This window comes from Podarcis melisellensis (assembly GCF_964234715.1).
Source record: "Podarcis melisellensis genome assembly, chromosome: 4".
NCBI lineage: Eukaryota > Metazoa > Chordata > Lepidosauria > Squamata > Lacertidae > Podarcis > Podarcis melisellensis.
Genome location: NC_138531.1, coordinates 47,529,047 through 47,555,349, shown reverse-complemented (window position 1 = coordinate 47,555,349; position 26,303 = coordinate 47,529,047). Strand labels below are relative to the sequence as shown.

The 26,303-nt window shown below is 41.0% G+C and overlaps 2 protein-coding genes and 1 long non-coding RNA gene across 4 annotated transcripts in view; 1 reads left to right on the top strand and 2 right to left on the bottom strand.

Annotated features, from left to right (window-relative positions):
- Positions 1-69: 69 nt before the first annotated feature.
- On the bottom strand, positions 70-8,135 carry LOC309368709. 2 transcript variants are annotated; one of them, XR_014167879.1, is made up of 3 exons: positions 7,935-8,135; positions 3,004-4,744; positions 70-2,724 (listed from the first exon to the last, which is right to left on the bottom strand). It is a non-coding gene; the product is annotated as an uncharacterized lncRNA (long non-coding RNA). The 2 variants fall into 2 exon arrangements; XR_014167880.1 differs by lacking the exon at positions 70-2,724 and having other exon boundaries at positions 2,873-4,280; positions 4,311-4,744.
- A 105-nt stretch (positions 8,136-8,240) lies between these two features.
- Positions 8,241-14,159, top strand: RPL8 (ribosomal protein L8). Its single transcript, XM_081909004.1, has 6 exons — positions 8,241-8,382; positions 9,304-9,448; positions 10,502-10,643; positions 10,782-11,000; positions 13,152-13,267; positions 13,940-14,159. The coding sequence occupies exons 2-6, from the start codon at positions 9,311-9,313 to the stop codon at positions 14,096-14,098; spliced, it is 774 nt and encodes a 257-aa protein (XP_081765130.1). The 5' UTR covers positions 8,241-8,382; positions 9,304-9,310; the 3' UTR covers positions 14,099-14,159.
- A 10,075-nt stretch (positions 14,160-24,234) lies between these two features.
- USP9X (ubiquitin specific peptidase 9 X-linked) overlaps positions 24,235-26,303 on the bottom strand; it is a 71,572-nt gene continuing 69,503 nt past the window's right edge. The window contains exon 45 of the mRNA XM_081908932.1: positions 24,235-25,979. Within this exon, the coding sequence (XP_081765058.1) occupies positions 25,845-25,979 (135 nt within the window). The 3' untranslated portion in view covers positions 24,235-25,844. The remainder of the gene's footprint in view (positions 25,980-26,303) is intronic.

Genomic DNA, 26,303 nt, shown 5'->3' with positions numbered 1-26,303 from the left:
AGCCAAGATGGGTGGGGTATAAATATCAAATTTATTATTATTATTATTATTATTATTATTATTATTATTATTATTATTATTGCCAATGCAAGTCCTCCTTGGAGTAGGCCCACTGAAATTTAAAGGGATAAGTTAGTCATGCTCATTGATTTCAATGGATTTACTCTGAGTAGGATCCTATTGCATAACAGGATGTCCTTGTGCAGGCTTCTAGTAGTGGGATATGTTAGTTGAATCTGTCTCATACTTTATGCATTTTGACATTGATTGACATGACAATTGACCTGGCATGTTTCTGTTAGAGAAAAAATAAAAACAAACAGAAATTATTGTATAACGTCTGCATACAAAGAACCTGGGTAGCTGCCTTATCCTGAGTCAAAACACTGATCCATCAAGCTCAGCATAGTCTCAAATTACTTGCAGAAGCTCTTCTGACACCAACCCCAAACATTCTTGCTCTCTCAGGCATTTGGAGAGAACCAGTGAGACTTCAAAAAAAAAAAAATTGCAGGGTTTTAGACTGTTCTGTGCTTCTTTAAAATATACTTTTAATTGTTGGTTTAACTGGCGTGTATTTTTGCAACTGCTGTTATTTTTATGATATTCTGGAAACTACCCAGGGATTACTGTGATTATTTATTTAGATGTGCATACACCACACTTTTATTAAGCCTGCGAACAACATAGATTATTGCAGGATCAATAAAACATCAGTAAGAAAATAACAATAAAAAGTGCTGGATGATCTACACATCTAGATAATAGAATACATGGTACCAAGGATCCTTATGCAAAGACCTCTCATTTTCCACTGGAAGCTGAAATGGGGGGGTTACTGGGGCCTTTCTTTTGGAAAGTTCCTCCTTGTTCAAGGAAGCTACTGACAGGACAGGCAGGGGGGAAGAAGTGAAATCTGTTGAAATGGTATGTGGCAGAGCTGGCCCAGCCGTAGGGCTGGATGACACGACTGCTTCAGGCAGCAGAAGCCTCCATGGGTGCCCCACCATTGGCACTGATTTTGGTCCAGTAGCAGATGCAGCAGCAGCAGGAGTAGGTAGATGGTGGCGGCATGGCAAGGCAGCCCCTTCCGTTTTGCCAACAAGCTGCCCTGGTATGTGATATTGTTCCTTTCTTGGCAAACCTTCATAAAAGAACTCCTGACAGCCACTGCCAGGAGGCTGTTATGTACATGCTGAATAGATCATTCCTGGAAGGGACACAAGGCATACAATTGGCCTCTGTATTGTTGGTGCATGGTGTTCTCCTCGGAATTGCCTTCAATCAATTGCAGAGATGCGAAGAACTGCAAGCTCTCAGGAGAGATCAAATGCCATTTGATAAGTTGCAAGGGATTTGGCGACATCTTGACGCCAGGTGATAAATTTGTATGTTACTAGAACTGCAAGCTCCTTGGCCCTAGCTTCGCAAGTTCTCCCTTCTTCCTCTTCTCATAATGGCAATTCAGCCGTGGCATATGTAATATTAACAGGGCTGCTGCCATGGTAGACCTATCAGAAGCACAAATCTGCTCCGAACATGGTCCGAGCTCATTTCCAAGGCCACACCTACACAGCAGCAGAGCCAAGCCCTCGTGTTTCTTTCCCTCCGCTGCCTTGCTGTTCCCTTATCTCATTTCATTTCACTGGCCTGCGTGTTTGTGTGAATGAACACCACTGGAAATACTGTGAGTCTCTTGTTTGTAAAAAATAAAATAAAAAATAAATGTTGTTACCACAATTATACCATTTTTGTTTGATGACTGGGAGATTGAGAATTCAAGTTATTTTTTTAAAATGCTAATCTGTCAATTCTACAACAACTAACCCTCATTAACAGCTGATGGAAGTCACAGGGTAATTATGCTGAGAGGAAAGGAGAGATGTGCCGGGACGTATATTTCTTTTTGACCAGTAATGGATGGTGTGAGCCTGGAAACTTGGTAATACAGGTGCACAGTAGGAAGTTGGTTTAAGGTTGATGCTTTGAAACAAGAATGTCATATAAAAATACCGTATTGGCCTGAATATAAGCCTCACTTTTTCCCCCAAATTCTGACCGTGAAAAGTTAAAGTGCGGCTTATATTCGCGACCTTACAAAAATTGGCTCAGAGCAGGCTTGTCCCCGGATGTTGCCTGGTTTCGGCTGGGCCGGCTCCCAAGATGGCGGCACGGCAAGGGGGTCCCTGAGAGGGAGCCAGAAGGCGGCGAGGAGGAGGAAGGGAGGGATGAGAGAGCAAGGTCTGCTAAGAGGAGGAACAGGAGATGCAGCCAGTCTGCTGCGACTGGCGCTAGCCCACCGAGGTGCCTGGCTTTAGCATGTGAGTCCCAACAGCCGCTGCCTCTCTCCGCCCGTTCCACCTGAGAAAGGGCGTGTGCTCGTATTTATAGCTTGATTGGACCTAGGTACATTTATTGTGTACGTGTACAAACTGCCGTTGGGCAGATGGATTGCAGAACTCGATGGTGGTGATTGTAAGATGTACAAATGATGGTGACCAAATCACAAACTCTATCATTAGGTGTGATATAGCCCACCAAAAATCTGCCAGAGAGCCTAGCTTCCCATGTTTTTGGTGAAACCTAGACTGGAGCTGTTCTAGGGAACTGGAACACGTAAGACACTGAGGCTGGATTGAGACACATCAAAGAAGCATTTCATAAACGCGTTCTAAACTTTGTATGAGAAATCGGGCTGGCAAAAACAGAACTCCACAGCGCCACCTGGTGTCACAGTGTTAGAAAGGATAAACAACCCGTATAAAGCGCTTTTCCTTTGCCAATGTAGCTGATTCCTGATTCCCGCCCCGCCCCCCCGCCTTAGCAATACAATAATAATTATTTGTTGCTGTAAAATCAACTTTTGTCTTTTTTTTTTTCTTTTTCCCCCTTGGCATTTTGGTAAAAAAAAGTGATTCCATGTATCACATAGCTGACTAAGGGCTTAGGCTGAAGTTATTACGGTAAATACAAACAAATTCCATGTTGGGGAAGCAAGCACACTCTTGTACATGCTCATGCTATTCATTCATTTCTGAGGCTCATTATTCTTAATTGTGTCTCCTCTTATACAACTTAAAATACTTAGGTTGTGTCACATTTTGATTGGGCACAATATTGGCAGCACATTTTCCTTCTCAGTAATCCAACTGGCAAGAGCCTTGTCTTATACCTTTAAAAAAAAAAAAAACCAGCCCATCAGAATATGGCTCATTGTATGATACTGAGTACACAACTCTGGCACACTTTTAATCAAAGAGGTAGCCAGCTAGCCATGGCTTACACCAGAAATAAGACAACAGTCCAGCAGCAGTTTAAAGCTGGCAAGTGTAACAATATGCTTTTGTGGGTTACTAAGAATGATGCATCTAGTGAAGTGGAGTCTAGCCCAAGACAGTTCATGCCACTGTATTTTTAAGAGACTAGTGCTGTTTGTTTTGTTATAACGTTCAAGCAGCACTATGATCTGCTTGACAATGTCATCGTAAGGATAAGAAGATTGTAAAACACACTGGTTAACTTAAAATGCTGTTACAAAAAGTAGAATGGTGCAGGGAATGGTTCAGAGCCTACATGCAGGCAAGCCTGTCCTAGCACACAGCCACATATTGGATTGCCAAAGGCCAACATGTAAAGTCCAATGTCTGTAAACATGACTATCCTAGTTATGGCCCAGATTCTGTTCATCTTTTGTTCTTTAGGCTGCTGTGAGCACATGTCAGGACACTAATACCTTGTTTTGCGGCTGGGATCCGTTCCGGAGCCCCGGACGCTAGCTGAAAAGGACGCAGGGCAAAGTGCCGCGTCTGTGCACGGAGCGGTTTGCACTTCTGTACGTGCACAAGCAACAAATCCGGAAGTAACCCATTCCGGTATTTCCGGGTTTACCGTGGACATTCGCCAGAATGGATGCTAGACAAAGCGGACGATCATGGAGGTATTACTGTACCCATTAAAAATCTCCACTCCTGCAAATGGTGGTCTAAGAACAAGGCACCCTCCCATGACACACAGGTAAGCATGGAAGGGGAGACCATGCCTCAAAGTATGGCACCTGCACTTACTCCAACTCCCCCAAGGAAAGAAAGACGTGGAAAGCACTCAAGGCCACATAGTATCTCCCACCAGAATAGGGACAAAATGTGGATTGGCTTAACATCACTACCTTATCTGCGAGGCCGCAGGAGTATTCCTTGTACAATGGGATATAGGGTAAATCTGTACTGTGTAAAAACAGAGGCCCTGGTGGCTGCTATAACCCCATTGCAAACAAACTTCCACTACATCCCAGGGAAAGCAACGAGGAGCACAATAGCAGACTCGTCTTTGGGTATTGCCGCTGCTGGCCAAACAGTCACGACGCTCATGCGTGTAGGATATGAACCAGGGCATATGGAACAGAACAAACTGAAACTACAGAGCAACTCCCTACTGTAGAAAAGATGAGTAATGTTGCAAATGGCTACTTGTGTGTTCTACAACTGGTGCAGCTGGAATGGAGACCCTGGGAGCTTTCCTTTGGGAGAGGAAGGACAAAGATGAGATATGCGGACTGTAAGAATCCCTAGGTGATATGACACTCTTCCCCATATTCACTCACGTAACAGCGCCACCTGCCCACAATGAGCATCTAGTCATCACTGTTCTCGTGTTTCTCTTGTCGCTCCACAAGTATCCAGGCAGCTGTTCTCTACCTTTTTCCCTGCCAAGGACTCAAGGCAGCTTACAGATAAAAACGGTGGCCCTGCAAAAACAAATTAGACATGAGCTTGCAATATCTCCAAATCTGGGAGAGTTGTGTACTGCTATTAACCAAATGAAAAACAAAAAAGTCAGCGGACCTGATGGGATACCTGCCAAAGTCTTCAAAGTGGGCAGAATTGGTTTTACTTCACAGAAGCTCATCAGAAAAATCTGGGAGAAGAGATCCTAGCAGACTTTAGGGATGCCAAAATTATCAATGATTTTTTTAAAAAAAGGTGATAAAATGTATTGCGGAAATATTGAGGCATCTCTTTATTAGCTGCAGCCAGCAAAATTCTTGAAGGATCTTAGCAAACCTTCTCCTAACTATATCTGAGGACACCCTTCCTGAATCCTGGTTTTCGACCTTCTTGGGGGGGGCAGTGGGTATGATTTTCACTGCTCGACAGCGTCAAGAAAAATGCAGAGAGCAAACCCAATTCCTGTATATGGTGTTTATTGACCTAAGGCCTTTGATACTGTAAATCATAACGGAATGTCCTCTCCTTGAAAATGTTCTCAAGAAATGTCCTCTTCTTGAAAAAACACACAAGACTGCAGAGGGGTGGTGGAACCAAAAGGGCCCTCTCTTGACACCCAAGAGGATCTGTAGAGCTGGAAGTATCTTTCAGATATTTGGGGCCTATGTTGTTTAGGGTTTATAATAAAATGACATGTTAAAGTTGCATGCCTTGGCAGACTTGCCAAAACAAAAATGTCTGTTGCAGGTGCTGAAAACAACATGGTGATGGCACTTGCCTAATATTAATTGGCAGGGCGTTTCAGAGTGTAGGTGCAGAATGGTTATTATGTGGCACTTGTAGAAGTGCCAGCTCCTCAGATCGAAGCCGTCAAATGGGCGTAGATGGGGTAAGGCGATCCTTCAAGCAAACTGGTCCCAAGCTGTTGAAGGCTTTATATACTAATAATAACACCTTGAATTTGACCTAGTAACAAACCAGCAGCCAGTACAGATCTCTGAGCAGAGGTGTAATATGCTGACAGGGTCTCACTCCTGTTACCAGTCGTGCAGCATTCTGCACTAACTGCAGTTTCCAGACCAAGCACAAGGGAAGCCTTACACAGAGTTCATTGGCAAAATCCAATCTTTAACGGTGCCTGGACTACTACTGTACTGTGGTCAAGTCCAAGAACGGCTGTAGCTGTTGTACCAGCCAAACTGACAAAAGACGTTTCTAGTTCTTACATTCAGACATGACTGAAATATTAATTGTCACTACAGATTTGCTTCAAGTATCTGTCATATCATGAGAAACCATCAACCTGCCTGTATAAGGCCCACTGTTAGTATCACATCCATAATTTGTAGTTGCACCACTTTTTCCAAAGCCTTTGGTTAATGGATTAGTTACCTTTTTTACCAAAGCCCTTAGAATAATTGGTTTTCCTGGCGGTTGGCATTTTTATTCTTTTCTCCCTTCAGTCCCACAGCTCCAATGCGGCTTAATCTGTAGCCACAGAGTGATGAACTCTGTGTAAGCTCTCAGTGTGGTATTATTGTCAGCTGTGCCTCCAGTGACAAAAGCTGGTTCCCAAAGCATCTCCAGACTGTATGCTTGCTCCTTCAAGGGGAGTACAACCATCTCCAGGGCAGGCAACTGGCTAATTTCTCAGACACGGGTGTTACATATGTAAAAGACAATCAGAAACTGGAGGTGTGTAGAGTGGCTGTGTACACACTTCCATTTACTCTGCATCCCATGTGTTCCTGTTGCTGGTTTGGGAAGTGGTGTACACACACACCAGCTTCAATCCAAATAAAGAAACAGAACAACCTAGTTGCATTTTAAGCATTTTAATGTGCCTTGCATCCAAACAAAGATTGAATTGGATATTAGTTTAGATGCTGCTTTTAAAAAGGCAACAATATCTGAAATGGTTCATATAGTTTCCATTGGATCTAAAAAAGAATTCAGTACATATCAGAAGTCTGTCACCTGCCAATGCAATTCATCCAATAAAAAGGTATTATTAGAATGAAGCACAAAGACTCCTTTGTAAATGAATGGCAGTTTTATTATGCACACAGCTAAAAACAAAAGTAGAGAGGTCCCCTCACAGTTTAAAACTTTTTGGTTAACCTAAACTATTCATCACCATCTGTACAAAGAGTAGATGTATGTACTGTATTGCCTAAACACCAGCTTCTGGGCTAGGGTGGGATATTTCAATATTTATCTGCAAACTGTTGTCGTATGCCGAAATGATTTAATAAAAATAAAGAACACTATAAAAAGGTATTATTTGAAGAATTTGGATATTGCCTGTCCTAGGGATCAACAGACAGTATTTCTCCAAAATTGGAAACTAACAAGGGATGTTGTAGACCTTGGGTCTGAATTGAAAGGTGTCAGCAGAGCGGCTTCTTAGTTTAAAAATGGGGTTCTTTACCTATGTTTCAGGGGATCTGTACCCAAAAAATAACAGTACTTTTTTCTCCCAATGCTGTAAATAAAATTTGTATGCATATTTTGTGTTTAGTTTTTGTGTATATATGTGTTTGTGTATATTTTTTTGGGGGAGGGGGGTCCATAGCTTTCATCAAGTTCTCAGAAGAGCCCATGGCCCAAACATGGTTAAGAGCCACTGGTTTAAAAGAAACATGACAGCATTACCTAATCTCAGCAAGCAAGGATATTTTAGTTTGTCTGAATGAAAGCCTCCCAATTCTCTAATGGCCTAACCCCGACTCGTTTTTCAGGATGGCTCCGATTGTCTTCCAACAGCCTCCTGCCAAGCAGGAAATCAGCAAATGTGAAGCTTTCCTCGCCCATTGTATCTGCGCTGACAGCTTCACCTGCCGAATCGCTGCTTGTCGTGACGCAGCTTTTAAATGCCAACACAGCCCCGGCGGGCGGGGAGGGGAGCGAGAGAGAGAAAAAAAGCCCCGACAAGAGCCCAAGCTCCATTGCCGCTGAAAGGAAGGCGGCGCGCGTTACATAACCTGGTGTGGCCGTGCAAAGGGAGCAGCAGTGCAGCTGGAATCAAGCAGGCGTTTTATCCTCTGCAGGGACAGCGCAGATTCGAAAGGGAGGGCGACAAATTTCAGGGGCAATCTTACTAAGCAAAGTTGCTAAGGAAGGAGCCCAGTGGATTATTTCTTAAAAAAAATAATACAATTTTCAAGTCAATTACAAAACAGCCGGAACCGCCTATAAATAACAACATACCAGAAAGTGGGGTGGGGGCATTAAGTTCCATTTAACTTATTGCGATTTTCTTCGGGGTAAATATACACGGGGGGTGTTTCGCCGGCAGCCCGCGATTTCCAGGGCGCGGGCAGCAGCAGCGGCTCTCCAACGCCTTTCCCACGAACTCTCGTCATGGGGGGCGGAAAGGAGAAGCGGGAGCGGCGGGCGCTTCGCTGCCATTTTGCCGCATCCTTGCGATTTTTTATGGCAAGGGAAACGGAGAAGCCGCGTCCTGCATTGAATCGAACGGGGAGGCTCGGAGCGCGTCACGTGCCCCACAGACTTTTCAAGTACCCGGATGCCGGAACTACATTACCCGTCAGGCCCCTGACGCCTCTACGCCTGCCGCTCGCCGTCCAGGCCGGAAGGACTTGGTGGCGCTGTGACCTCCGGAGCTTCCTTCTTTCCGAGCCAAGCCCCGGCTGAGGTAAGACACGAAACAGGCCTCGGGAGTGTATCCGTGTCCATCGGGGCCGCGGCGGCACCCCGCCGACCATCTATGGCCGGCATCGGCCTCCGCTTCCCCTGGCCGGTTTCGCGGGCGGGGAACATTTCGCACGTCTCTTCGTGCGGCTCCCATGAACTATTCGCTTCCCGCTGCCGGGCGAGCCTGGATTTTCCTTTGGCTGCCGAGGCCACGAGCAGCGGAGAATGGGCTCCGACGGGAGACCGAGCTCGAGGGGAACAGGAGGAGGGGGATATTTTTGTGCTCGTGATTTTGTGTTTTAAAAAACGTCTGTAACGGCAGCCATTCTCCAGGGCGATCCTGAACAGAATAACATTGTTAGAGGATTCTTAAGATATATGAAACTCCTGCTGTCGCAAATATTTTTCTTCTACGTACTCCGTTTTAGTCAAAAGCCCTGTTGAATTTTTTAAATAAGCTAACTTGCAAATTGCAAGTCTTTATGCTTTAGGTCCATATACCAAGAATAACTTTTTGGTGCAGAAAGCAGTATGAGTTGCAAACATTTTCATTGAAAAACTTTCAAAATAATATAAAAACATTGGGGTATATGTTCGTGTGTGTTTAACCTATACTGAGCTATGTGAGACCATGACTATAGAGGAGAAAGTAAGTTCCCATACAAAAAAGCTGTACTCTCAAACTTTGGCATTTGAGAGGGCTTTGAGAAACCACAAATAGTGCATTAGATTGATAGGAACACTGTGTGTGAGATCCAGAAATACAGTTAAAATACTTGTGATATAGAAAACAAGCACGCTAGATACTGAAAGTGTTTTAAACTGAAAGATGGGTGGGATAGAGACCCATACTAAAGAATCTTTCTACACTAGAGACAGCTGCATTTTCTAAATAAGCATGCTAATAACTATTTATTTTCAGGTTCACAATGGGCCGTGTAATCAGAGGTCAGAGAAAAGGAGCGGGGTCAGTGTTCAGAGCCCATGTGAAGCACAGGAAAGGCGCAGCAAAGCTGAGAGCTGTAGACTTTGCTGAAAGGCATGGCTATATCAAAGGCATTGTAAAGGCAAGTACCAGATTGTGGGGATGTTCTGTTTCTATTCTTGTAACTTAAGTTTTAAGAAATCTGAATCCCTTTCCCCCTAACAAGAGTAGTTATGAGCAGTTTATACAGTCAAGAGAACTAGTACAGGCAGTATTACTTTGTTATGCATACTTTTGTGAAATTCTAAAGTACAAAATTTCTGAAATGATTTGATGTTTTAAAGATTGACACAGTATGCATTAAGGGTTTTTAATACAATGCATGTTTATATTTGTATTTTATAATCTTGATGAATCTGGTAGTATGTTGAATGTGGGTTATGTAAATATTAACATCTACATGAAACCACTGTCAGCAGTATGCAGATGATACTGTCTTGTTTCCATTTAATAATACCATGGAGGCTATTGAAGTCAGTGTCTGGAGGCAGTCTAGGGGGCAGTGAGGGCAAACAAGTTGAGGTTGAGACCCAGACAAGACTTGAGGTACTGACTGTGGGTAAGGAAATAAACTGCATCATAACATGGTTTATAACTTATCTTGGATGGGGAATTCTGCAGTGGCCCCCATATCTCCAAACTCAGTCAGCAACCTGTGCTCTGGCATGTTCCAACATTGCAGGTCTTAAGGAAAATCCTAAAGTCACACTTATTTTATATTGCTATTCTCTTAATGGTTTTGTTCTGCTGATGGTTGATAGCAATAGAAAAACGAGATGGTAGGGAAGAAGGTAAGTGCATACCAATAAGGTAGTTCTGAAAAATATTTAAGCTTGCTTAAGAGCAAGAGGCTTCCATTTAAAAGGCAATGGCAGAGTTGAAAAACACTGAGGCTAAGGGACAAAGCTTTTGATTGATTTAGGGGAGGATTGCCTTTATTCCAACTCAGCCATTCCCAAATGGAAATGAGGCAGCTCATAAGTTATGTAGATATGTAATATTACCTAGTAGGGCTAAGCAGTTATCTCAAATGCTTGGCCTTTTGATCTGGAAAGTGCGTGTAATTCACTGAGTATATTGGCAGTGTTGCTAATTATCTGAAATTATAAGATTCTTGAACTGTATATTTCAATAGGATATAATTCACGATCCTGGTCGAGGAGCTCCTCTTGCCAAGGTTGTTTTCCGTGATCCGTACAGGTTTAAGAAACGAACAGAATTGTTCATTGCAGCCGAGGGCATTCATACTGGACAGTTTGTTTACTGTGGCAAGAAAGGTGAGTAAAGACAATAAACAGTTGTGTATATTTTTGGAAATAGTTAGGTAACTTGAAAATGTAGATTTCAAGAGTGGTGGCACATTAGAGTGATACTGCAGCTCTAAAAAATGTTTTTCATGTGTACAAATCTTTTAGCTCAGCTCAACATTGGCAATGTCCTGCCCGTTGGTACTATGCCAGAAGGCACTATTGTCTGCTGTCTTGAAGAGAAGCCAGGTGATCGTGGTAAACTGGCCCGTGCTTCTGGGAACTATGCCACAGTTATCTCCCACAATCCTGAAACCAAAAAAACCAGAGTGAAGCTGCCTTCTGGGTCCAAGAAGGTGATCTCCTCTGCAAACAGAGCAGTTGTTGGTAAGTGTTGCCTCATATATATGCTAGGTTTTATGCCTCATAAGCTGAAGTGTTTGTAGTTTTAGGACACTGCAGTACTTGCAGAATCTGGATTGTAGAGGTGTTCTGGCACTTCCAACTAATAACACTTCAAAAAAGGTCTTAACATGGAAGAGGTTTTCTGCAAAACTCAACCGAATTGGCTCTTTACTACAACAGCAATCCATGATATCCCCATTTTACTAACTTTCTTATACTAATTTAAGGCCTGTAGTGAAAGAGAAGAACATGACCATGACTGATTATTTGGAGCTTAAGATTTTCCAACTGTCAAGCAAATTCATTTGGAAGTCTTTGATGTTCTTTATTGAATAATTGTGACTTTGAGTTGGCAGCTGGGTGTCTTAAAAGAGAATTTTTCTAGCATATATTATTTTGCATTGAGTCTGACCTCTTTAGTCTCTGTTGACAGCAGAAGAGCATTGTTGTTAGACAATGGGCATATTGCATTGCAAGAATGAGAAGGTGATTAAGCCCCTGAAATTGTTGCATTCTTATTGGTGTCTTGGTATTTGTCACTATAGCTGCTTGTAAGCACTTAAGAAATTAGAATCCAGTGTTTAAAAATGACATTGCACAAAATGTGTTCTGTGTCATTATTTAATACTGTGTTGCTACAGCAGTGGTCACCAACCTCTTCTTTTTTTTGCCCTGGGCACATTTGGAATTAAAAAAAAATGTTTTACTGTAAATTATCCAAATATACAATAATCAAGAAATATACAGAAAAAGGAAAGTGTATAACTAATAACAATCATAGCAGCATAAATATAATACAGCTACAAGTAATCACATAATATTCCACTTTTAGCTTTTGTTTGTGGATTACACAATTTTGGAATTTTGAGAGTGCCATGGACATGGTCTGGTCGCTTTTTTCCTGCCCACCCAAAAAGCGAACATAGACAAACTTTCACTTTTCCAGGTGGTCTGGATAAAATCATTCAGCAGAATTAAAACAGATCCTCTTGAATCTGCATGGTTTTACATGGTCCTCCCCCCCCAAAAAAAGCATTGTCAAATTTTAGCTTAAATAGGTAGACTTTACAGAACCATTGCTTGCCAGCACCGGGAAATCATTGATTCATGGCATGAATCATGATTTTTACATAGTACGACAACAGAATCACAGAATACATCTGTGATCTGGTTATGTGTGGATAGATAATGGTTTTGATGGAGTCCCTATAAAGAGTGGGGTTCTGTGTTTTGGATCCATGTTTCTGCACCATGGTGACAGTAGAAAGTACCAGATGTGATGTTCATTCAATGGAGACTGATGGTGGTAAGAGAACCTGTGGGAAAAACCTTTAATTTCAAGACATTTACATTCACTCAAGTTTCTCAATTCATTGTCTTCGGACTTCACTTGTCAGTCTTATTTTCCTTCCCCTACTTCACTTTTCCTACTTATCCTCACAAGTCACTCTGCTTTCTGATCAGGGGCCAATCTGAGCCTTAGAATGCGTAGTGCTGAAAGAGCGATTGGGAAAGCTCCTCCCACTTCCTCCTTTAGCCTTGATGTGGGAGGTGGTGGCTGTGAACTGTTCTGAGATCTATGGGTATAGGGCAGTATACAAATAATAATCGCCAGCCCTACCACCTTATGACGGAGTCTAAGAGACTTGTGGGCAGCCTCAAGGGCACACATTAGCATCCTCAGTGCTGCAGTCTCATTTAGAAGTCTGATTACAGTATAAAATATGGAAGGTTCAAATATTTTTACCAAAGTGAAGTGTGAGACAATATGAAAGCATTTCCCAGAAGCAAAGCAAATGGAAAGTTTCAAATAAAATAATTTGCTAAACATTGTCTATTGCTACTATTAGTGCTCAGCACTTGGAAGACCTACAAAGAGCATAACTAGCCATGTTTAATAGGAACAGTTAAAGCACTAATACAGTGGTACCTCAGGTTAAGTACTTAATTCGTTCCGGAGGTCTGTTCTTAACCTGAAACTGTTCTTAACCTGAAGCACCACTTTAGCTAATGGGGCCTCCTGCTGCTGCTGTGCCGCCGGAGCACAATTTCTGTTCTCATCCTGAAGCAAAGTTCTTAACCTGAAGCACTATAATAATAACAGGGAAAAATCTCTTGCAAAAAATCTTCCAGGTATTGTTGCTGGTGGTGGTCGTATTGACAAACCTATCTTGAAAGCTGGACGGGCTTACCACAAATACAAGGCAAAGAGAAACTGCTGGCCACGTGTCCGTGGTGTAGCTATGAATGTAAGTCTTTCTTACTCCTGCTTCCTCTGGTTACTTAACCTACTACCTTGATACACTGATGGTGGTTCGCTGTTTTAAGATGTAATCTATTTTAGTGACATTAGACAAGAGGAAAGTGGAATGCAGAGGTAGAAGAAATGTAATCAGACCTGGCTAGTGACTCCTCCATAGTATGGAGAATACAGTTCCACAAAGACAGGAACCAACAGGTAGCTGGTTCCAACAGAGATATGGGATTGGACTGGTTCCTCTTGCAGATGAAGCCAGATAAAATGGCTGCTAATGGAGATAGTTCTAATATGACCTAAGTGTCCATCCAAGTTTTATTTACAACCATTACATTAATGAAGCAAGCTAAGTTTTAAGGCTTGTAATTCAATATATATCTGTAGTGGCACTGTCCCCATAACGAATGTAAAAAAAAATCAGCATTCAGTTCAAAGCTAAAACAAGCCAAGTTGTTAAATCAACAGCAGAATGTAACACCTTCACTTTGTAGCATTTCCTGAAGGTCATCAAATCACGTCTTTGATCTAAGCAAACTATGCAGATGGAGCTTAGTGATAAACTTTGTTGCTGATTTCTCTCCCCCCCCTTTTTTTTTTTTTTTTTTGTATTGGAAATAATTTCCTGCCTTATTTTTTTACTCTGGTTGCTGCTTTTCTTTCATAGCCTGTTGAACATCCCTTTGGTGGTGGTAACCATCAGCACATTGGTAAGCCTTCAACCATCCGGAGAGATGCTCCAGCTGGTCGCAAGGTTGGTCTCATTGCGGCCCGTCGTACTGGCAGACTGCGTGGAACAAAGACCGTGCAGGAGAAGGAGAACTAAATATTCAGTTCAATATATTCATAAAGAAATAAATGCCACCTTTTGTTCAAAACTGGTACAATGTGTGTGAGAGGCATTTTCTTTTTAGTTTTAACAGTTTGTCTAAACATTTTATACATGTGTAAATGGCCCTGAAATTTTAATCACCTTATAAAGGAACTATTTTAGATTGTGTATGAAGTTGTCTAGATAGATCAAGTATCTGGTAGACCAGTTTGAGAACAGGAAGCAGGACTTTGGGCCTTTCGTCTGATCCAGCAGGTCTCTTGTGCTCTCTCATCAAGCTTCAGGAAGGCAAGATCTCAAACTTGGTTCTTAGTACATAATGCAACATTCTTACACTTTGCTACATAGCAAAGACATGTCAAATGGGAGTAGAAAGAGAGTGATATGCTTAGATTAATGGCAAAATAGAATCCTTTAAACAGTTCCATAATGCTGAACAAAATGTTAGGTATGTTTAAGGCACTTATAATGTTCTGCTTGTGTAATAGGACCTTCCTCTCCCCTTTGCTCCCTGGCACACTATAAATTTCTCCAGAGGGTTGGGGGTACACACAAGTGGAAGAAGTCCTGTTGCATGAGCAGAACGGTTTGCAGTGTTGGATACAAAAGCCCAGTTTTGTCTTAAAGAAGCCTGTTTAATAAGGACCAAACTATGCAGCTGCACCCAAGGGTCTTTTGGCAAACTTGGGAGGAGGGTACATCTCCCTCCAAAAGCCGTTTGACATGGTCAGCTGTTCAAGGAAAGAGGGATAGTCCAAGCAGCCCATATCCAAATAGTGGAGAGATGTTTTGATGGTACATTAGTTTCCCTAGAATGTCATTTTGGGCTGCTTAGAACATGGCTCAAATGACTGCATCCAGAGTTAAGGATACTGCTTATACAATATATTTTCCAGCTTCCCCTCCTTTTTTCTTGTGACGGCTCTCACAGCAGCAGCACAACATGAGAAAGATTGCTACAGCAGGTGGAAGAAGTTCCTGCTTTCCATTTAATGAAAAGACAAGTGAACTCCTGTTCTGTAGTCTGCTTTGCCCCATACCATGTAAATAGCATAAGGATTTATCGGTGCCCTAAGTACATTGTGCAAATATAGAGAAAACAAGTTTCAATGTTTAGTAGATGGAATAGTTTTCAGAGGACCACGGATAGAAAAAGCAACGCTGTGAGAGCATACATTTTCTAGACACTTAACAGACTTCTTGCTTTGCATGATGTTATCACTAGCATGCTGTATTTTGCTGATAAACGAGGTGGAGGGAAGGCTGCTTTCACAAAAGGAAATTGAAGCATGTAAGAAATATACACAAGTGCTGCTAATTGGAAAACAGAAATTGGAATATTTTTGAAGCTGGGCTAATGATATGTACTCTTAATGATGTCACAGGCAGCACAGTTTTATCATTTCCTTTCAAGAACTATATAGCTTAACAAACCTTTAGAATACACACGGTAGAGAGCACACTATCTGAAAATAACAGGCAGCTGCCTTACGTATGTGTGGAGCAAATCTGTGTGAGCACAAATTGCTTTAAAAAGCAACCCAGTAAGTCTCAGAAGCAGGTGTGGCTTTTCCTAGATGTACAGCAATTGGAAAACTACTGCTTGTATTTGTAAGTGCATGGCTACCCGGGGGGGGGGGGGAGCTGTGGTGTGCTGGCCTATAATTTACACATCCTTTACCACTGGATCTGTTGGTTGGGGTGGAATAAAGTTGTAAGTCCACAGCAACCCTTTAGAAAAACAGTGATGTAACTCTTAGTGAAGAACAATCTCTTGAAAGGAATCATTGAGCTAAGAATGAGGATTGCTTAATTAGAAGTAAACTAGCAATGCAGAAAAAGTCAACACGTTGACTATATAGTTTGAAAACTGCTACTAGGTGCAGCAAGACACTAATCCTATCAGTTACTCTTGTCCAATATTCAATATACACATAATACATGTATGCGAAAAAAAAGGAATTGAAATATTTTTGGGGATGTCCTGCTGACAGCCTGAAAGCTGTAGAGCTCTCAAAAATGTTAGTCTTGGCCAGACTTATAACCCATGAAACAATTATAAACTCTTAACTCTATGAAAAGGTAAGTAGCATGCAGCAATAGATTACAGATTAACAATACTGGTACAACCTAGAAGAATATGACGTTCACCATACGTAGGACACTTGAGACAGCCTACAGGTGTACAGTGGTACCTCTGGTTAAGAACTTAATTTGTTCCGGATGTCTGTTCTTAACCTGAGGTACCACTTTAGCTAATGGGGCCTCCCGCTGCTGCCGCCACTGCACGATTTCTGTTCTCATCCTGAAGCAAAGTTCTTAACTCGAGGTACTATTTCTGGGTTAGCAGAGTCTGTAACCCGAGGTACCACTGTATGATTATTCGCTGCAACAAGTAGGCTATAGTCAAACTGTTGTGTTAGAATAGCAGCGCAGTGGTATACTGGTCATGCATGTTGCTACAAGGGTCCAGTGACGTGTTGCTCTGTCCAGCATATGAACATTGGAGAGAAAACTAAAATTACAGGGACCAAAATTATTTCACAGAATTAACAAACCAGGAAAAATCCTGAAAAGATACTGTAGTAAAGTAACTTATTCCTAAAACATTGCTTTCCAATAAAAAGGGCTACTTTCAGTCATGAGGCGCAAAGCATTCTAGAGGAGAAAGTTAAGAAACTGCAAATAGTTTCTACAGCAAGTAGTAGTTTCTACTACTCTTAGTGTGATAGTACATGCAATATTTCATTATATTGAAGTATATTGTTGAAGGGTGGCACGGTGGTCTAAACCACAGAGCCTAGGGCTTGCCAATCAGTAGGTCGTGGTTCAAATCCCCGTGACGGGGTGAGCTCCCGTTGTTCGGTCCCAGCTCCTGCCCATCTAGCAGTTCGAAAGCACGTCAAAGTGCAAGTAGATAAATAGGTACCGCTCCAGCGGGCAGGTAAACACCATTTCTGTGCGCTGCTCTGGTTTGCCAGAAGCGGTTTAGTCATGCTGGCCACATGACCTGGAAGGTATCTGTGGACAAACGCAGGCTCCCTTGGCCTATAGACTGAGATGAGTGTGTAACCCCAGAGTTGTCTGCGACTGGACCTAATGGTCAGGGGTACCTTTACCTGTACACTTGAAAGCACACTTTGAAGTAAACCACAATAAATTGAAACCAAATTTCCAGCATTCCTGTAGATCAGTGAAAAGCATAAAAGCTCAACTGCATTAAAGTAGCTAGACATCAATGTACATAATAAATGAACTTTCCCCTTAAACATAAGACTAATCTTGCAAGTTAGTACTGTACTACAGTTTCAGAAAGTGCTGAACTAGAAACCATCTACAGTATGTCATGCAAACCAATACTTCTGTATAAAAATGGCAGTTACGCGGAGTTTCTAAGTTTTCATATTCCCCATAGATCTATGTTGAATTTAAAATTATGAATTTCTGAAAACCTTAAATTTAGTTCAAATGCAAAATAGTAGTTGACGCTCGTGGCGACGTAAAGTGTTATTTGAATATACTTGCAGGGGCGGGTGATGAAGCAGCAGTGGCGTAGCGTGGGTTGTCAGCACCCGGGGCAAGTAATTTGTGCCCCCTAATCCGTGGATTTGTGCCCCCTAACCCGTGGATTTGCGCCCCCTAACCCTAACCTCCAGGTGTTGCGCCCGGGGCCCCCCCCCCGCACCCCCACGCTACGCCACTGTGAAGCAGAGATATACTAAAAGCTATTAAGTATTTCAGAATAGGCTTACACATTGAAATAGCTGCTCCCCCACCACAATGTACAGTTTTTGTAAGTTTGTAACATGCAAGAAAGTCAGTATTAGTCTAGTAAAAGGCCTGTCACACTTAACTAAATTTCCCCTCTATTGTCTTTCCCCCTAATGCTTGCTTGTGGTAATGGCGCCTCTCAATTGTAATTAATGCTTAGAAATACTCAAAATACAATTGAAAGTGGGCTGCAGCGGAATCAAAGTAACATGGCCAAAACAAATGCTTATTAGAAATGAAAAATGTGTCAGTAGCATTTACAATAATATATCCAAAAATAGAATTCCTATAGAGGTGGCGACAGAATTGTGGGTTAAGCTTAGCTCATATATCTCTAGACAGAGAAAAATACTTCCCATAGCTGGAACAAATTTCTCAGTCCTAATAGGACTAACACGAAACTCATGGTGAATTGGCCATGTAGGTTTTGACACTAGTCACACTCAGAATAAGACTCATGGAAATCAATGGACAAAGTGCACTGATTTCAACAGATCTACCCCAAGCATGATTTACAGAGAAATCCAAGCCCCTAATCTGCTATAGTGGAAGGAGTTTGGGTGGTGCAAAGGAAGGAGTTGGAGTTTGGGTGGTGCAAAGGGTGGTGCTATAGTGGAAGGAGTTTGGGTGGTGCCAGCCCCGCAGGCAAGAACCCCCTTACACCACCCAGCAGACTCTCCTGTTGGTAGTCAGCAGGAAGCCCTGAAATGGGGTGTTGTGGGGGAAAGCCAGCACTGGATCTACTGGATGGCATTGACTCATTTTAGGCCTTTGTTGCACTGGGACAAGTTCTGGGGCTGTGCTGTTCCATCAAGCCCTGCCGTTGCTGGTCAGAGCATATGGTTGCGCACTAAGCTGGATATTAGCCTATGAAGGGCCAGTGTGTTGAGTGACAGCAGTCTTAACAGATGAAACAAGGACTACCAAAATTGTTAAATTGGGGGAAGTATATGCTAACTTTTCCTCTTCCCAACTAGACTCTTTCTGCCTTGATCACTCATGTCAACACAATACAGGAATCAGCATTTGGTTCTGAAAGGTGCTGCCAGCCCAGTGTTACCACCCTAAGAGGTAAAGTATCTCTGGAAGAAATGCCATTTGTGGCAACAGAACTGGCTAGCAGCCACTTAATGGGGTAGGAATTGAAACTTAACCCGCTTACTCCTGTGTGAAAATTATCTCGCAGGGGAATTAATTGCTGAGCAAGGACCGAAAATGTAAGATAGCAAGAGCCCTGCTGCATGAGACCAAAGGCCTATCTAGTGCAGGTTCCCATTTCTCTGTGGTCAACCAGATGCCTATGGGATGCCGACAATTAGGTCATGAATGCAACAGCACTCTCCTGCTCTTACCAGCATCCAATCTTCAGAGGAATACCAGCTCTGTGTGCTCACACCACCATTAAAGCACATTCTAAGCACATGGTTTCTCAAAGGGTTTGGAGCACTGTCGTTTACCCCAGTTACAATTTCCAGCAACCCTTAACAAACTACAGTGCCCAGAATTCTTTAAGAGGGGAAAGGTACTTTAAAAATATAGTGCGGACAGAACCCCAGGTCCTTGAAGTAACATATATTAGTCCTTATTAGGAGATACGAGTGGACATTACCCATCTTGAATCAGGTTCCAAAATTATGAGGGAGAAAAACTTTGCTATGTACTTCCTTCACACTAAGCATAAATTTATACAACTCTCATCATCCCTGCTTATGTGCCTTTCTTTGAAAATGTTTAGTTCAAAATATTCTTAGTTTTTAAGTCACCTAAACAATCTTCTTTGCTGAAAACTAGAAGTTGATTTGTGAGATTCATACACTGAAGAAAGAAAAAAATTAATAATTATGTACCGAGCAAGAAAGCAAGAACCAAGAACAAAATAAAAGTACATAATGAGGTGGCAAGTATAGGCAGAGGAATCAAATGTGGAGTAACACACCCAGAACCTTTAGCACTGAAGGAAACTTGTTTTGAGGAACTGAGGTGCAGCAGGAATTAAGCTGAAAAACTAGGAAGCTCACCCCAAGGAACAACCAATGCAATGGGAGACACTTCAACAGAAAAACAGATTTTAAAAACAGCTGTTCAAAGTAGTAAGTAGAAAAATATAGGTATGCCAGCCAATTTGATCCAATAATTAGCACAATACAATTCTGCAAATATATCAATTTCTTAGAGGAGGTTTGAAAATTAGGCAGTACCAGTTAGATATGAGAAAGTTTCCAATATAATCATGGTAGATAAGAGGAGATAAACCTTTGGCTGGCTTATCACATATGCTGCTTAATAAACTCCATAATCACTTCCAAAAAAATGCTTGATACAACTAACAAACAATAGAAATACCACACATTAAAACATTATGCTCTACATGTGAACAAGTCAGTTCTTGTGCTTGAGCAAATATACTTGTTTCAGTCATGGGGCTGTATAGCTGCTTGCCCAATGCCCAGACAGGGGTAACCCCAGGCATTTCTGCTGCCTATCTGTAACTGATCGATGTGCCAATAATTTTGTTCACGCCAATGTATTTGCGAGGCAGGGAATGTGTGGAGCAAACGTGTGAAGTTGATAGAAAAACTGCTAATTGGAAGGTTAACACTTTGAATTAAGACAGAATAGTGCATTGCTGAAGGTCAGTATCATATATTGACAAGACGCATAGGAACACCACATTCCAAAAAGAATTATTTCTCTGAAGGATAACAGCTAACTTTTGGATATAACTTTCAAGCATTCAAAGTGCTTCAAACATAATCTAGCTGTAATCCTTACAACACTAAGCCAAATCAGTTTTATTATCCAACCCATTACAAAATTATGGGGACCTGAGGTTGAGAGTAGTTTGCCTAGGGCAAAGGCAGATTTAGGGGAGCACAACTGGTTTGGCTTCACTGGGTGTGGCGCTTTAGGGGCGCCACAGGGGACTCCACAACTATGATTTAGAACAGAGTGCGAGAGGCAGTTGCGTGCGCTGAATTTTGGCATCACACATGGCGCTGCTGAAATTCTGAGACCCAAAAGTCTGCCTAGTGAGTATACGGCAGAGGTGAATTTGCAACTAGGAACGTCCTGATTTGTAGTTAAAATCTCTTAAGCCACTGCAGTATTCTAGCACTATTTAAGCACCATCTTTTTAACTCGCCCTGTGATTTACCTGAGTGCTCCTGCTTCTGCAGTATTTGCTGTTAAGCATGCAGGTTTACTATTCACTATGGTTTAAAGCCACAGCAGTACAGAATTTTTGCCACAAGTGGATTTTGATAATCTGAGCAAAATCATGCAATTCATTAAGTCAAACCGCCTTCATAGGCCAGCACAGATGATATGCCGCAAAAAGCTTCAGGTAATCTACAACTTCGGCTGTAATGAGGTTCTTTCACAATTAACACAGATAAAGCCCAGCTGCAGTTCTACAATATAGCAAATAAATCCTTTGGAATTTAATATTTCACTAGACATCTGATAGCAAGCTACTCACAATGAGAAGATAGGAGAGGGAACAATGTTTGCACAAGCATCTAGTCACAAAGAATTATTTTCCTTCCTGCTCATGCTGCATGCAGTTCTCAAAATCGAACAGAAAATTCTAGACACTAGTCAAGCTCCTCTTCCATGCTTAGTGTAAAATAAATTAAAGGAGCATATGGGCTTCATCCCATTTTAACTATCAATAGTTTAACACAATAAAATGCTTCCCTGTCCATTTAGGGCTTTCAACGAATAAGGACTCAAGCAACAAGAGTCTCCTACTAGCCACAGGAAAATGGTAGAGACAAAAGATGAGTTCACACACGTTTATAGTGTGTGATTAACACATGGCAGCTTATTTCCACATGTGTGAATGGGCTTCCCTGAAAAGTACGGGCTGGATCCTTAGAATTGCTTGTGGAAGGAAAACAACAAAAGGGGATTGTCCTTCTCCCTACACTCTCCAACACTCTTTTCTCCTTGAGTGGGTGGGCTATGGCACAGTGGGATGGGGAGATTGTCCCAACTCAGGAAGCAGAACCTCGTGCAAGTGCATCTTTGCTGAAGACACTTCAAAATCTTGGGCAATTCTCCCCTTTCCCGTAGCTCCCAACGTCATAACTCACCCAGGTTTTTCAACCCTCAGGAAAGGTGATTTGGAGATGTAGGAGGGAGAGCAGGGAAGTTCTTTTCTGCCCATTTCCTTTAATGAGTGGTTCCTAAGATCTACTAATCTACTGTAAATGAGGTGATGCATCTACAGTCATGATGAGCCGTTACTATGCCAACCACAATATTCTGTTATCTTCCATAATCTCCATTCAAGAAGAGTGCTTGTCTCCCCCCCCCCCACCCAACTGCTTTTTTCCTATAACTTTCTCTAGCATCCTACATTTCCCTTTTTGGGAAGATCTGGGTTTTTTGTGTTTTTTTAAAATACATACTACCATAGTTTGCTTGAACAGAGAAAGAAAAACAAATGTAAATGTTTAGCCATATAATATTTGCTAGTGTTACCAGCATGTTTATGAATAATACAGAACTTTTTTTGGGGGGGGGTGTCTCTTGAACAACTTATGAAAATTGTCCCAGGAAAGCTGCACCGAAATGCAAGGGAGGTATGAAGGAAACACTTAGGAAACGTCCTTCTAGAAAAGATGGACACCACAACAAATTAATATTTTGCATTCAGTTCAAAATGGAATTGCACTTTGCGATAATACCACTGTGGTGATGAACATTCGCTTCTATACAAATGTGTAGCTAAAGGGACAACAGCATACTTATTCTACTCCCATCTCTTTACTTTCCTTTGTAACTTAGTAATGACATGACACCCAGAGTTTAATACACTGCCTGGAAAAGGTTTGCTAGTTACAACTTAAATCCAACTGGGAGGCAAATTTAATCATTATATTTGTGTTTCTAAAGCTAATTCTTTAAAATTCACGGTCCTTTTAAAAAGACATAACATGGCTTAAGAATCATGAGGTTTAAAATTCCATTTTGGATTCTTTTTATTTCTCTTTTGCTTTTTGAATCTTCAGTGGACACTGCAGACATACCACAACCACTAAAATCTATTAAGTTTTTAAATAAAACTGAGGCTCCCATTACTTTCAGCATTCAAAAGCTCCCCCAAAGTGACAATATGTAATGAAGACCCAGCAAGTTGGTAGCCATGCATACCTCCTTAACTAGAGTGATTTAGCAGCGCTAACACAAAAACAGAATGTTAAGGTTTACTCACTGAAGTCAGTGGCAAAAAATCATTTGCACAAAGAACTGCTTCTGGTAAAGCAAATGAAGCTATTTACACAAACACAGTCTGATACAAACACACTAAAAACTTTTCCTACGGGTGATCAGTTTCTATATATTTAATGTCAAATGATTAGGAAAAATGTAGGATTACTGTTGGATGGATTGCTTTTATGGAAGACAGGGATTTCTCATTAGCTGTTACAAACAAAAATTAGGATTCAATAATTAGCAGAAGAGTAAAATTAAACCTTTAGGCACTTTGAGGACTTGTTTTAATGTGTGCCATTCATATTGAGGTATTACATTACAGCTTTAAAGTGACTGCTGCCAAAACTCTGACAGAAGCATGCATTAATTATTATTCAGAACATTTTCACTTAAAATGAATAAATGAGACGTTTTGCCAAGAAGGAAGAAAAGGATTTTTCAGGTTTCTGCTACACATTAATTTTAAAGAGGCAATAGTCTCAGGAGTCTCTCTTCCAGGGGGAAAAGATAACCCGCAATACCTCCTAAGTAGTTGTCTGAAAACTATCTCCAGGAGGGTTTTGTCATAGCCTTGTGAAAGTAAGTTTAAAAAAGAAAGAAAAAGAAAAAGTATTTTCACAATCACTTGACACTAATCATTTTTCCAAGGCCAAAGTAACAAGTTCCATGTTCCTGTATAGAAAGATAGTCTTTGAAAAAACATTTTTAACAATAATTACTGGTCTAAGGAAATATGAACTGTTGCAGCTCTAATACAAAACAGGCTAATATTTTGATTTAAGTCAACACTAAACATACCCACGTACATGGGGAATGTTTCACTCAAACGTTGTCAACCAATCCAATTAACTGCTGTTAGAAACATAACAATTAACATGAATACTAGAGAAAATCTGGAAGGGTAAAGTGATCGCTGCTACATAGAATATTTAAAAATGGTTTAAGACTATCTCATTACACTAAATGCAAAAGAACGCACTTGTGAGTTTCTCACTTTGTTCAACTATAAATCCTCAGTTTGATAAGCAGCATTTTTGTATTAACTCAATTGTATAAAATACCTTCAAGCTTGTGCTCATTAAATATATATGTATATATAAAACATACAAAAAGTACAAGATAGTCACATTAAGAAACTATTACAGTTTTCCTTTTTTATTCTTGTCAAGGGTCAAATTTCTGTTCACCAATTCTCAATGCGACTTTAGTTCCAGAATTCGGTATAGTGCACAGAATTCAACTACCTGTGCAGTCTGTTTAAAAAAAAAAACCACACACACACCACAGGACAAAAATGGTCTTCTTAAATCAAATTCTATTTGTGAATTCAGCAAAATAATTTCTATAAAATAAAACAGCAAATATTTAAATAGTATAGGGTGGGCTGTATCTGTTTTGCAGGGGTATTTGGTTTTTCGACAGATTCCAAAATAATTACACACATTCAAGTTACCAATTTTAATTTAAATACAGTATTTACTGATGTCTTCCTTGAAGTCCTTAAACAAATGTTTACTCTGGAATAGAGATACCTCAGTTTTGTATTTGACTAACCAGTAGTTTGTTTGTTTTTTAATAATCAAACTCTGCTTCTAAGGTTTTGATTTCTCTTATCATGGACAAAGAGCTAAGATTCAATTCTTGTTTTCAAGTAGAATTGTGAACGAGCAGAAAACCAGCAAGTTAACTTGGTGCAGTGGCACTCACAAGTATTGTGTGATTTTGTTGACTTCCACTTCACTGCAATGCAGTAGAAAGGAAAGTGTTAGAAGTTTATCAAATAAGCTCTACCAAAGAAACAAAACAAGCACACCAAATACAGTCTATTATGCTCCAGGCATCCTGGCATAGCAAAAATTTGCATATTTGTTTTAAATCTTTTAATTTCCTATTACTGAAAACTAAGTGTTCTTTTATCCCACCCAGAGACAAAACTGTCAAACATCAGATGTGAGGAACATATGTGCAACTGAAAACCACCTGTTTGTCACATTGCCCAACCCTCCCCTCCCTGTTTTATATTCTAGGTGGCAGAAGAATAGGCTCTGAACAACACAGTTGTCACTCTGGGACAACTGTAATTTTTCTTTCCTCACTGGCTACACTAACCTGGTGTGAAGCCATGCTAAATGTTACAGCTTAACTATAGCTTCAAAGTGATTAACCTAATACCAGAATGAAAAAGGCAATGAAAAAAGACCTAGAAACAATGTTACATCACCAATTTTCCACATCAACCAAATAATTAAAAGGTTACCAGTCATTACGTTGCTCATAGTAAAATTGACTCCAGTGGCAAAGAATTAACATGAAACTATTTTTCTGGTTGACATGGAGAGGCTTACTTTTTTGGGGGAAAGAAGTTGATCCAACTGCCATTAGGCAGGCAACACTGGTTGTAGAGCGCAGCGGATATATCAAGAAATTAATTGTTGTAGATCTGTGAGTCTCATCAAGACAAAAAAATGTTTCTTGCTTAAGAATTAACAGTCAAACATTAATATACTATATACACCTTTGCCATTTACACATTAGCATCAGGCCATTTATTACAAAACACTATACACTTTCCACTGCAGGCAGGTTATATATTGACAGCAAATTTCTGCAGATAAGACAGTGAATAGACTCTTCACTCCATGTTGATTAGGAATAGTTTTTCTAAATATTAGCCAGACACAGAGAAAAGTTGGACTGTAAGGCCTGGGTGCACAGTCTTGATGGGGCAAGTTAATTATGTGCATTTCCACTATTCTTTCGTCTGAGGCGGTGAAACCTCTTCACTGCCTTCATAATTTTCTTGTGCTCGTTGGCCAGTTCGCTGAGGGTTGTTCATATGATGTGCTGCTGGGCCTGTATATGGTTGTCCATGCACATGGTTATTCTGGAAGAGACAAAACACATGTTAAGAATAACTTCTGTATTTCCCCAAAAAAGTAGCTCAGGGAACTGGGTAAGCAATAATTTATATTTTTAAATTACAACCAGAGAGCTACTCACACTTACCGCCAACTAAAAATAGAACAGATAAATTTGCACTGAAATTGAAAGGTCAAGGTTACAGTTAATTAATTCCAACTTCATGCAAAAGCTGAAGCTTTATGTGAAGGTCCTCATAACAAATCTTCAGAAATGGAATGGTGGGGAGGAAAGTTTTAATTAGTACACAGAAGCAGGAAGTGATCATTGTGAATGGCCTTTCTTCCAA

Coding starts and splice junctions, on each gene's coding strand:
- RPL8 (XM_081909004.1), top strand. CDS start 9,311: ATGGGCCGTGTAATCAGAGGTCAGAGAAAAGGAGCGGGGTCAGTGTTC. Junction 11,001..13,151: donor TGCAAACAGAGCAGTTGTTG/GTAAGTGTTGCC, acceptor AAAATCTTCCAG/GTATTGTTGCTGGTGGTGGT. Junction 13,268..13,939: donor TCCGTGGTGTAGCTATGAAT/GTAAGTCTTTCT, acceptor TTTCTTTCATAG/CCTGTTGAACATCCCTTTGG.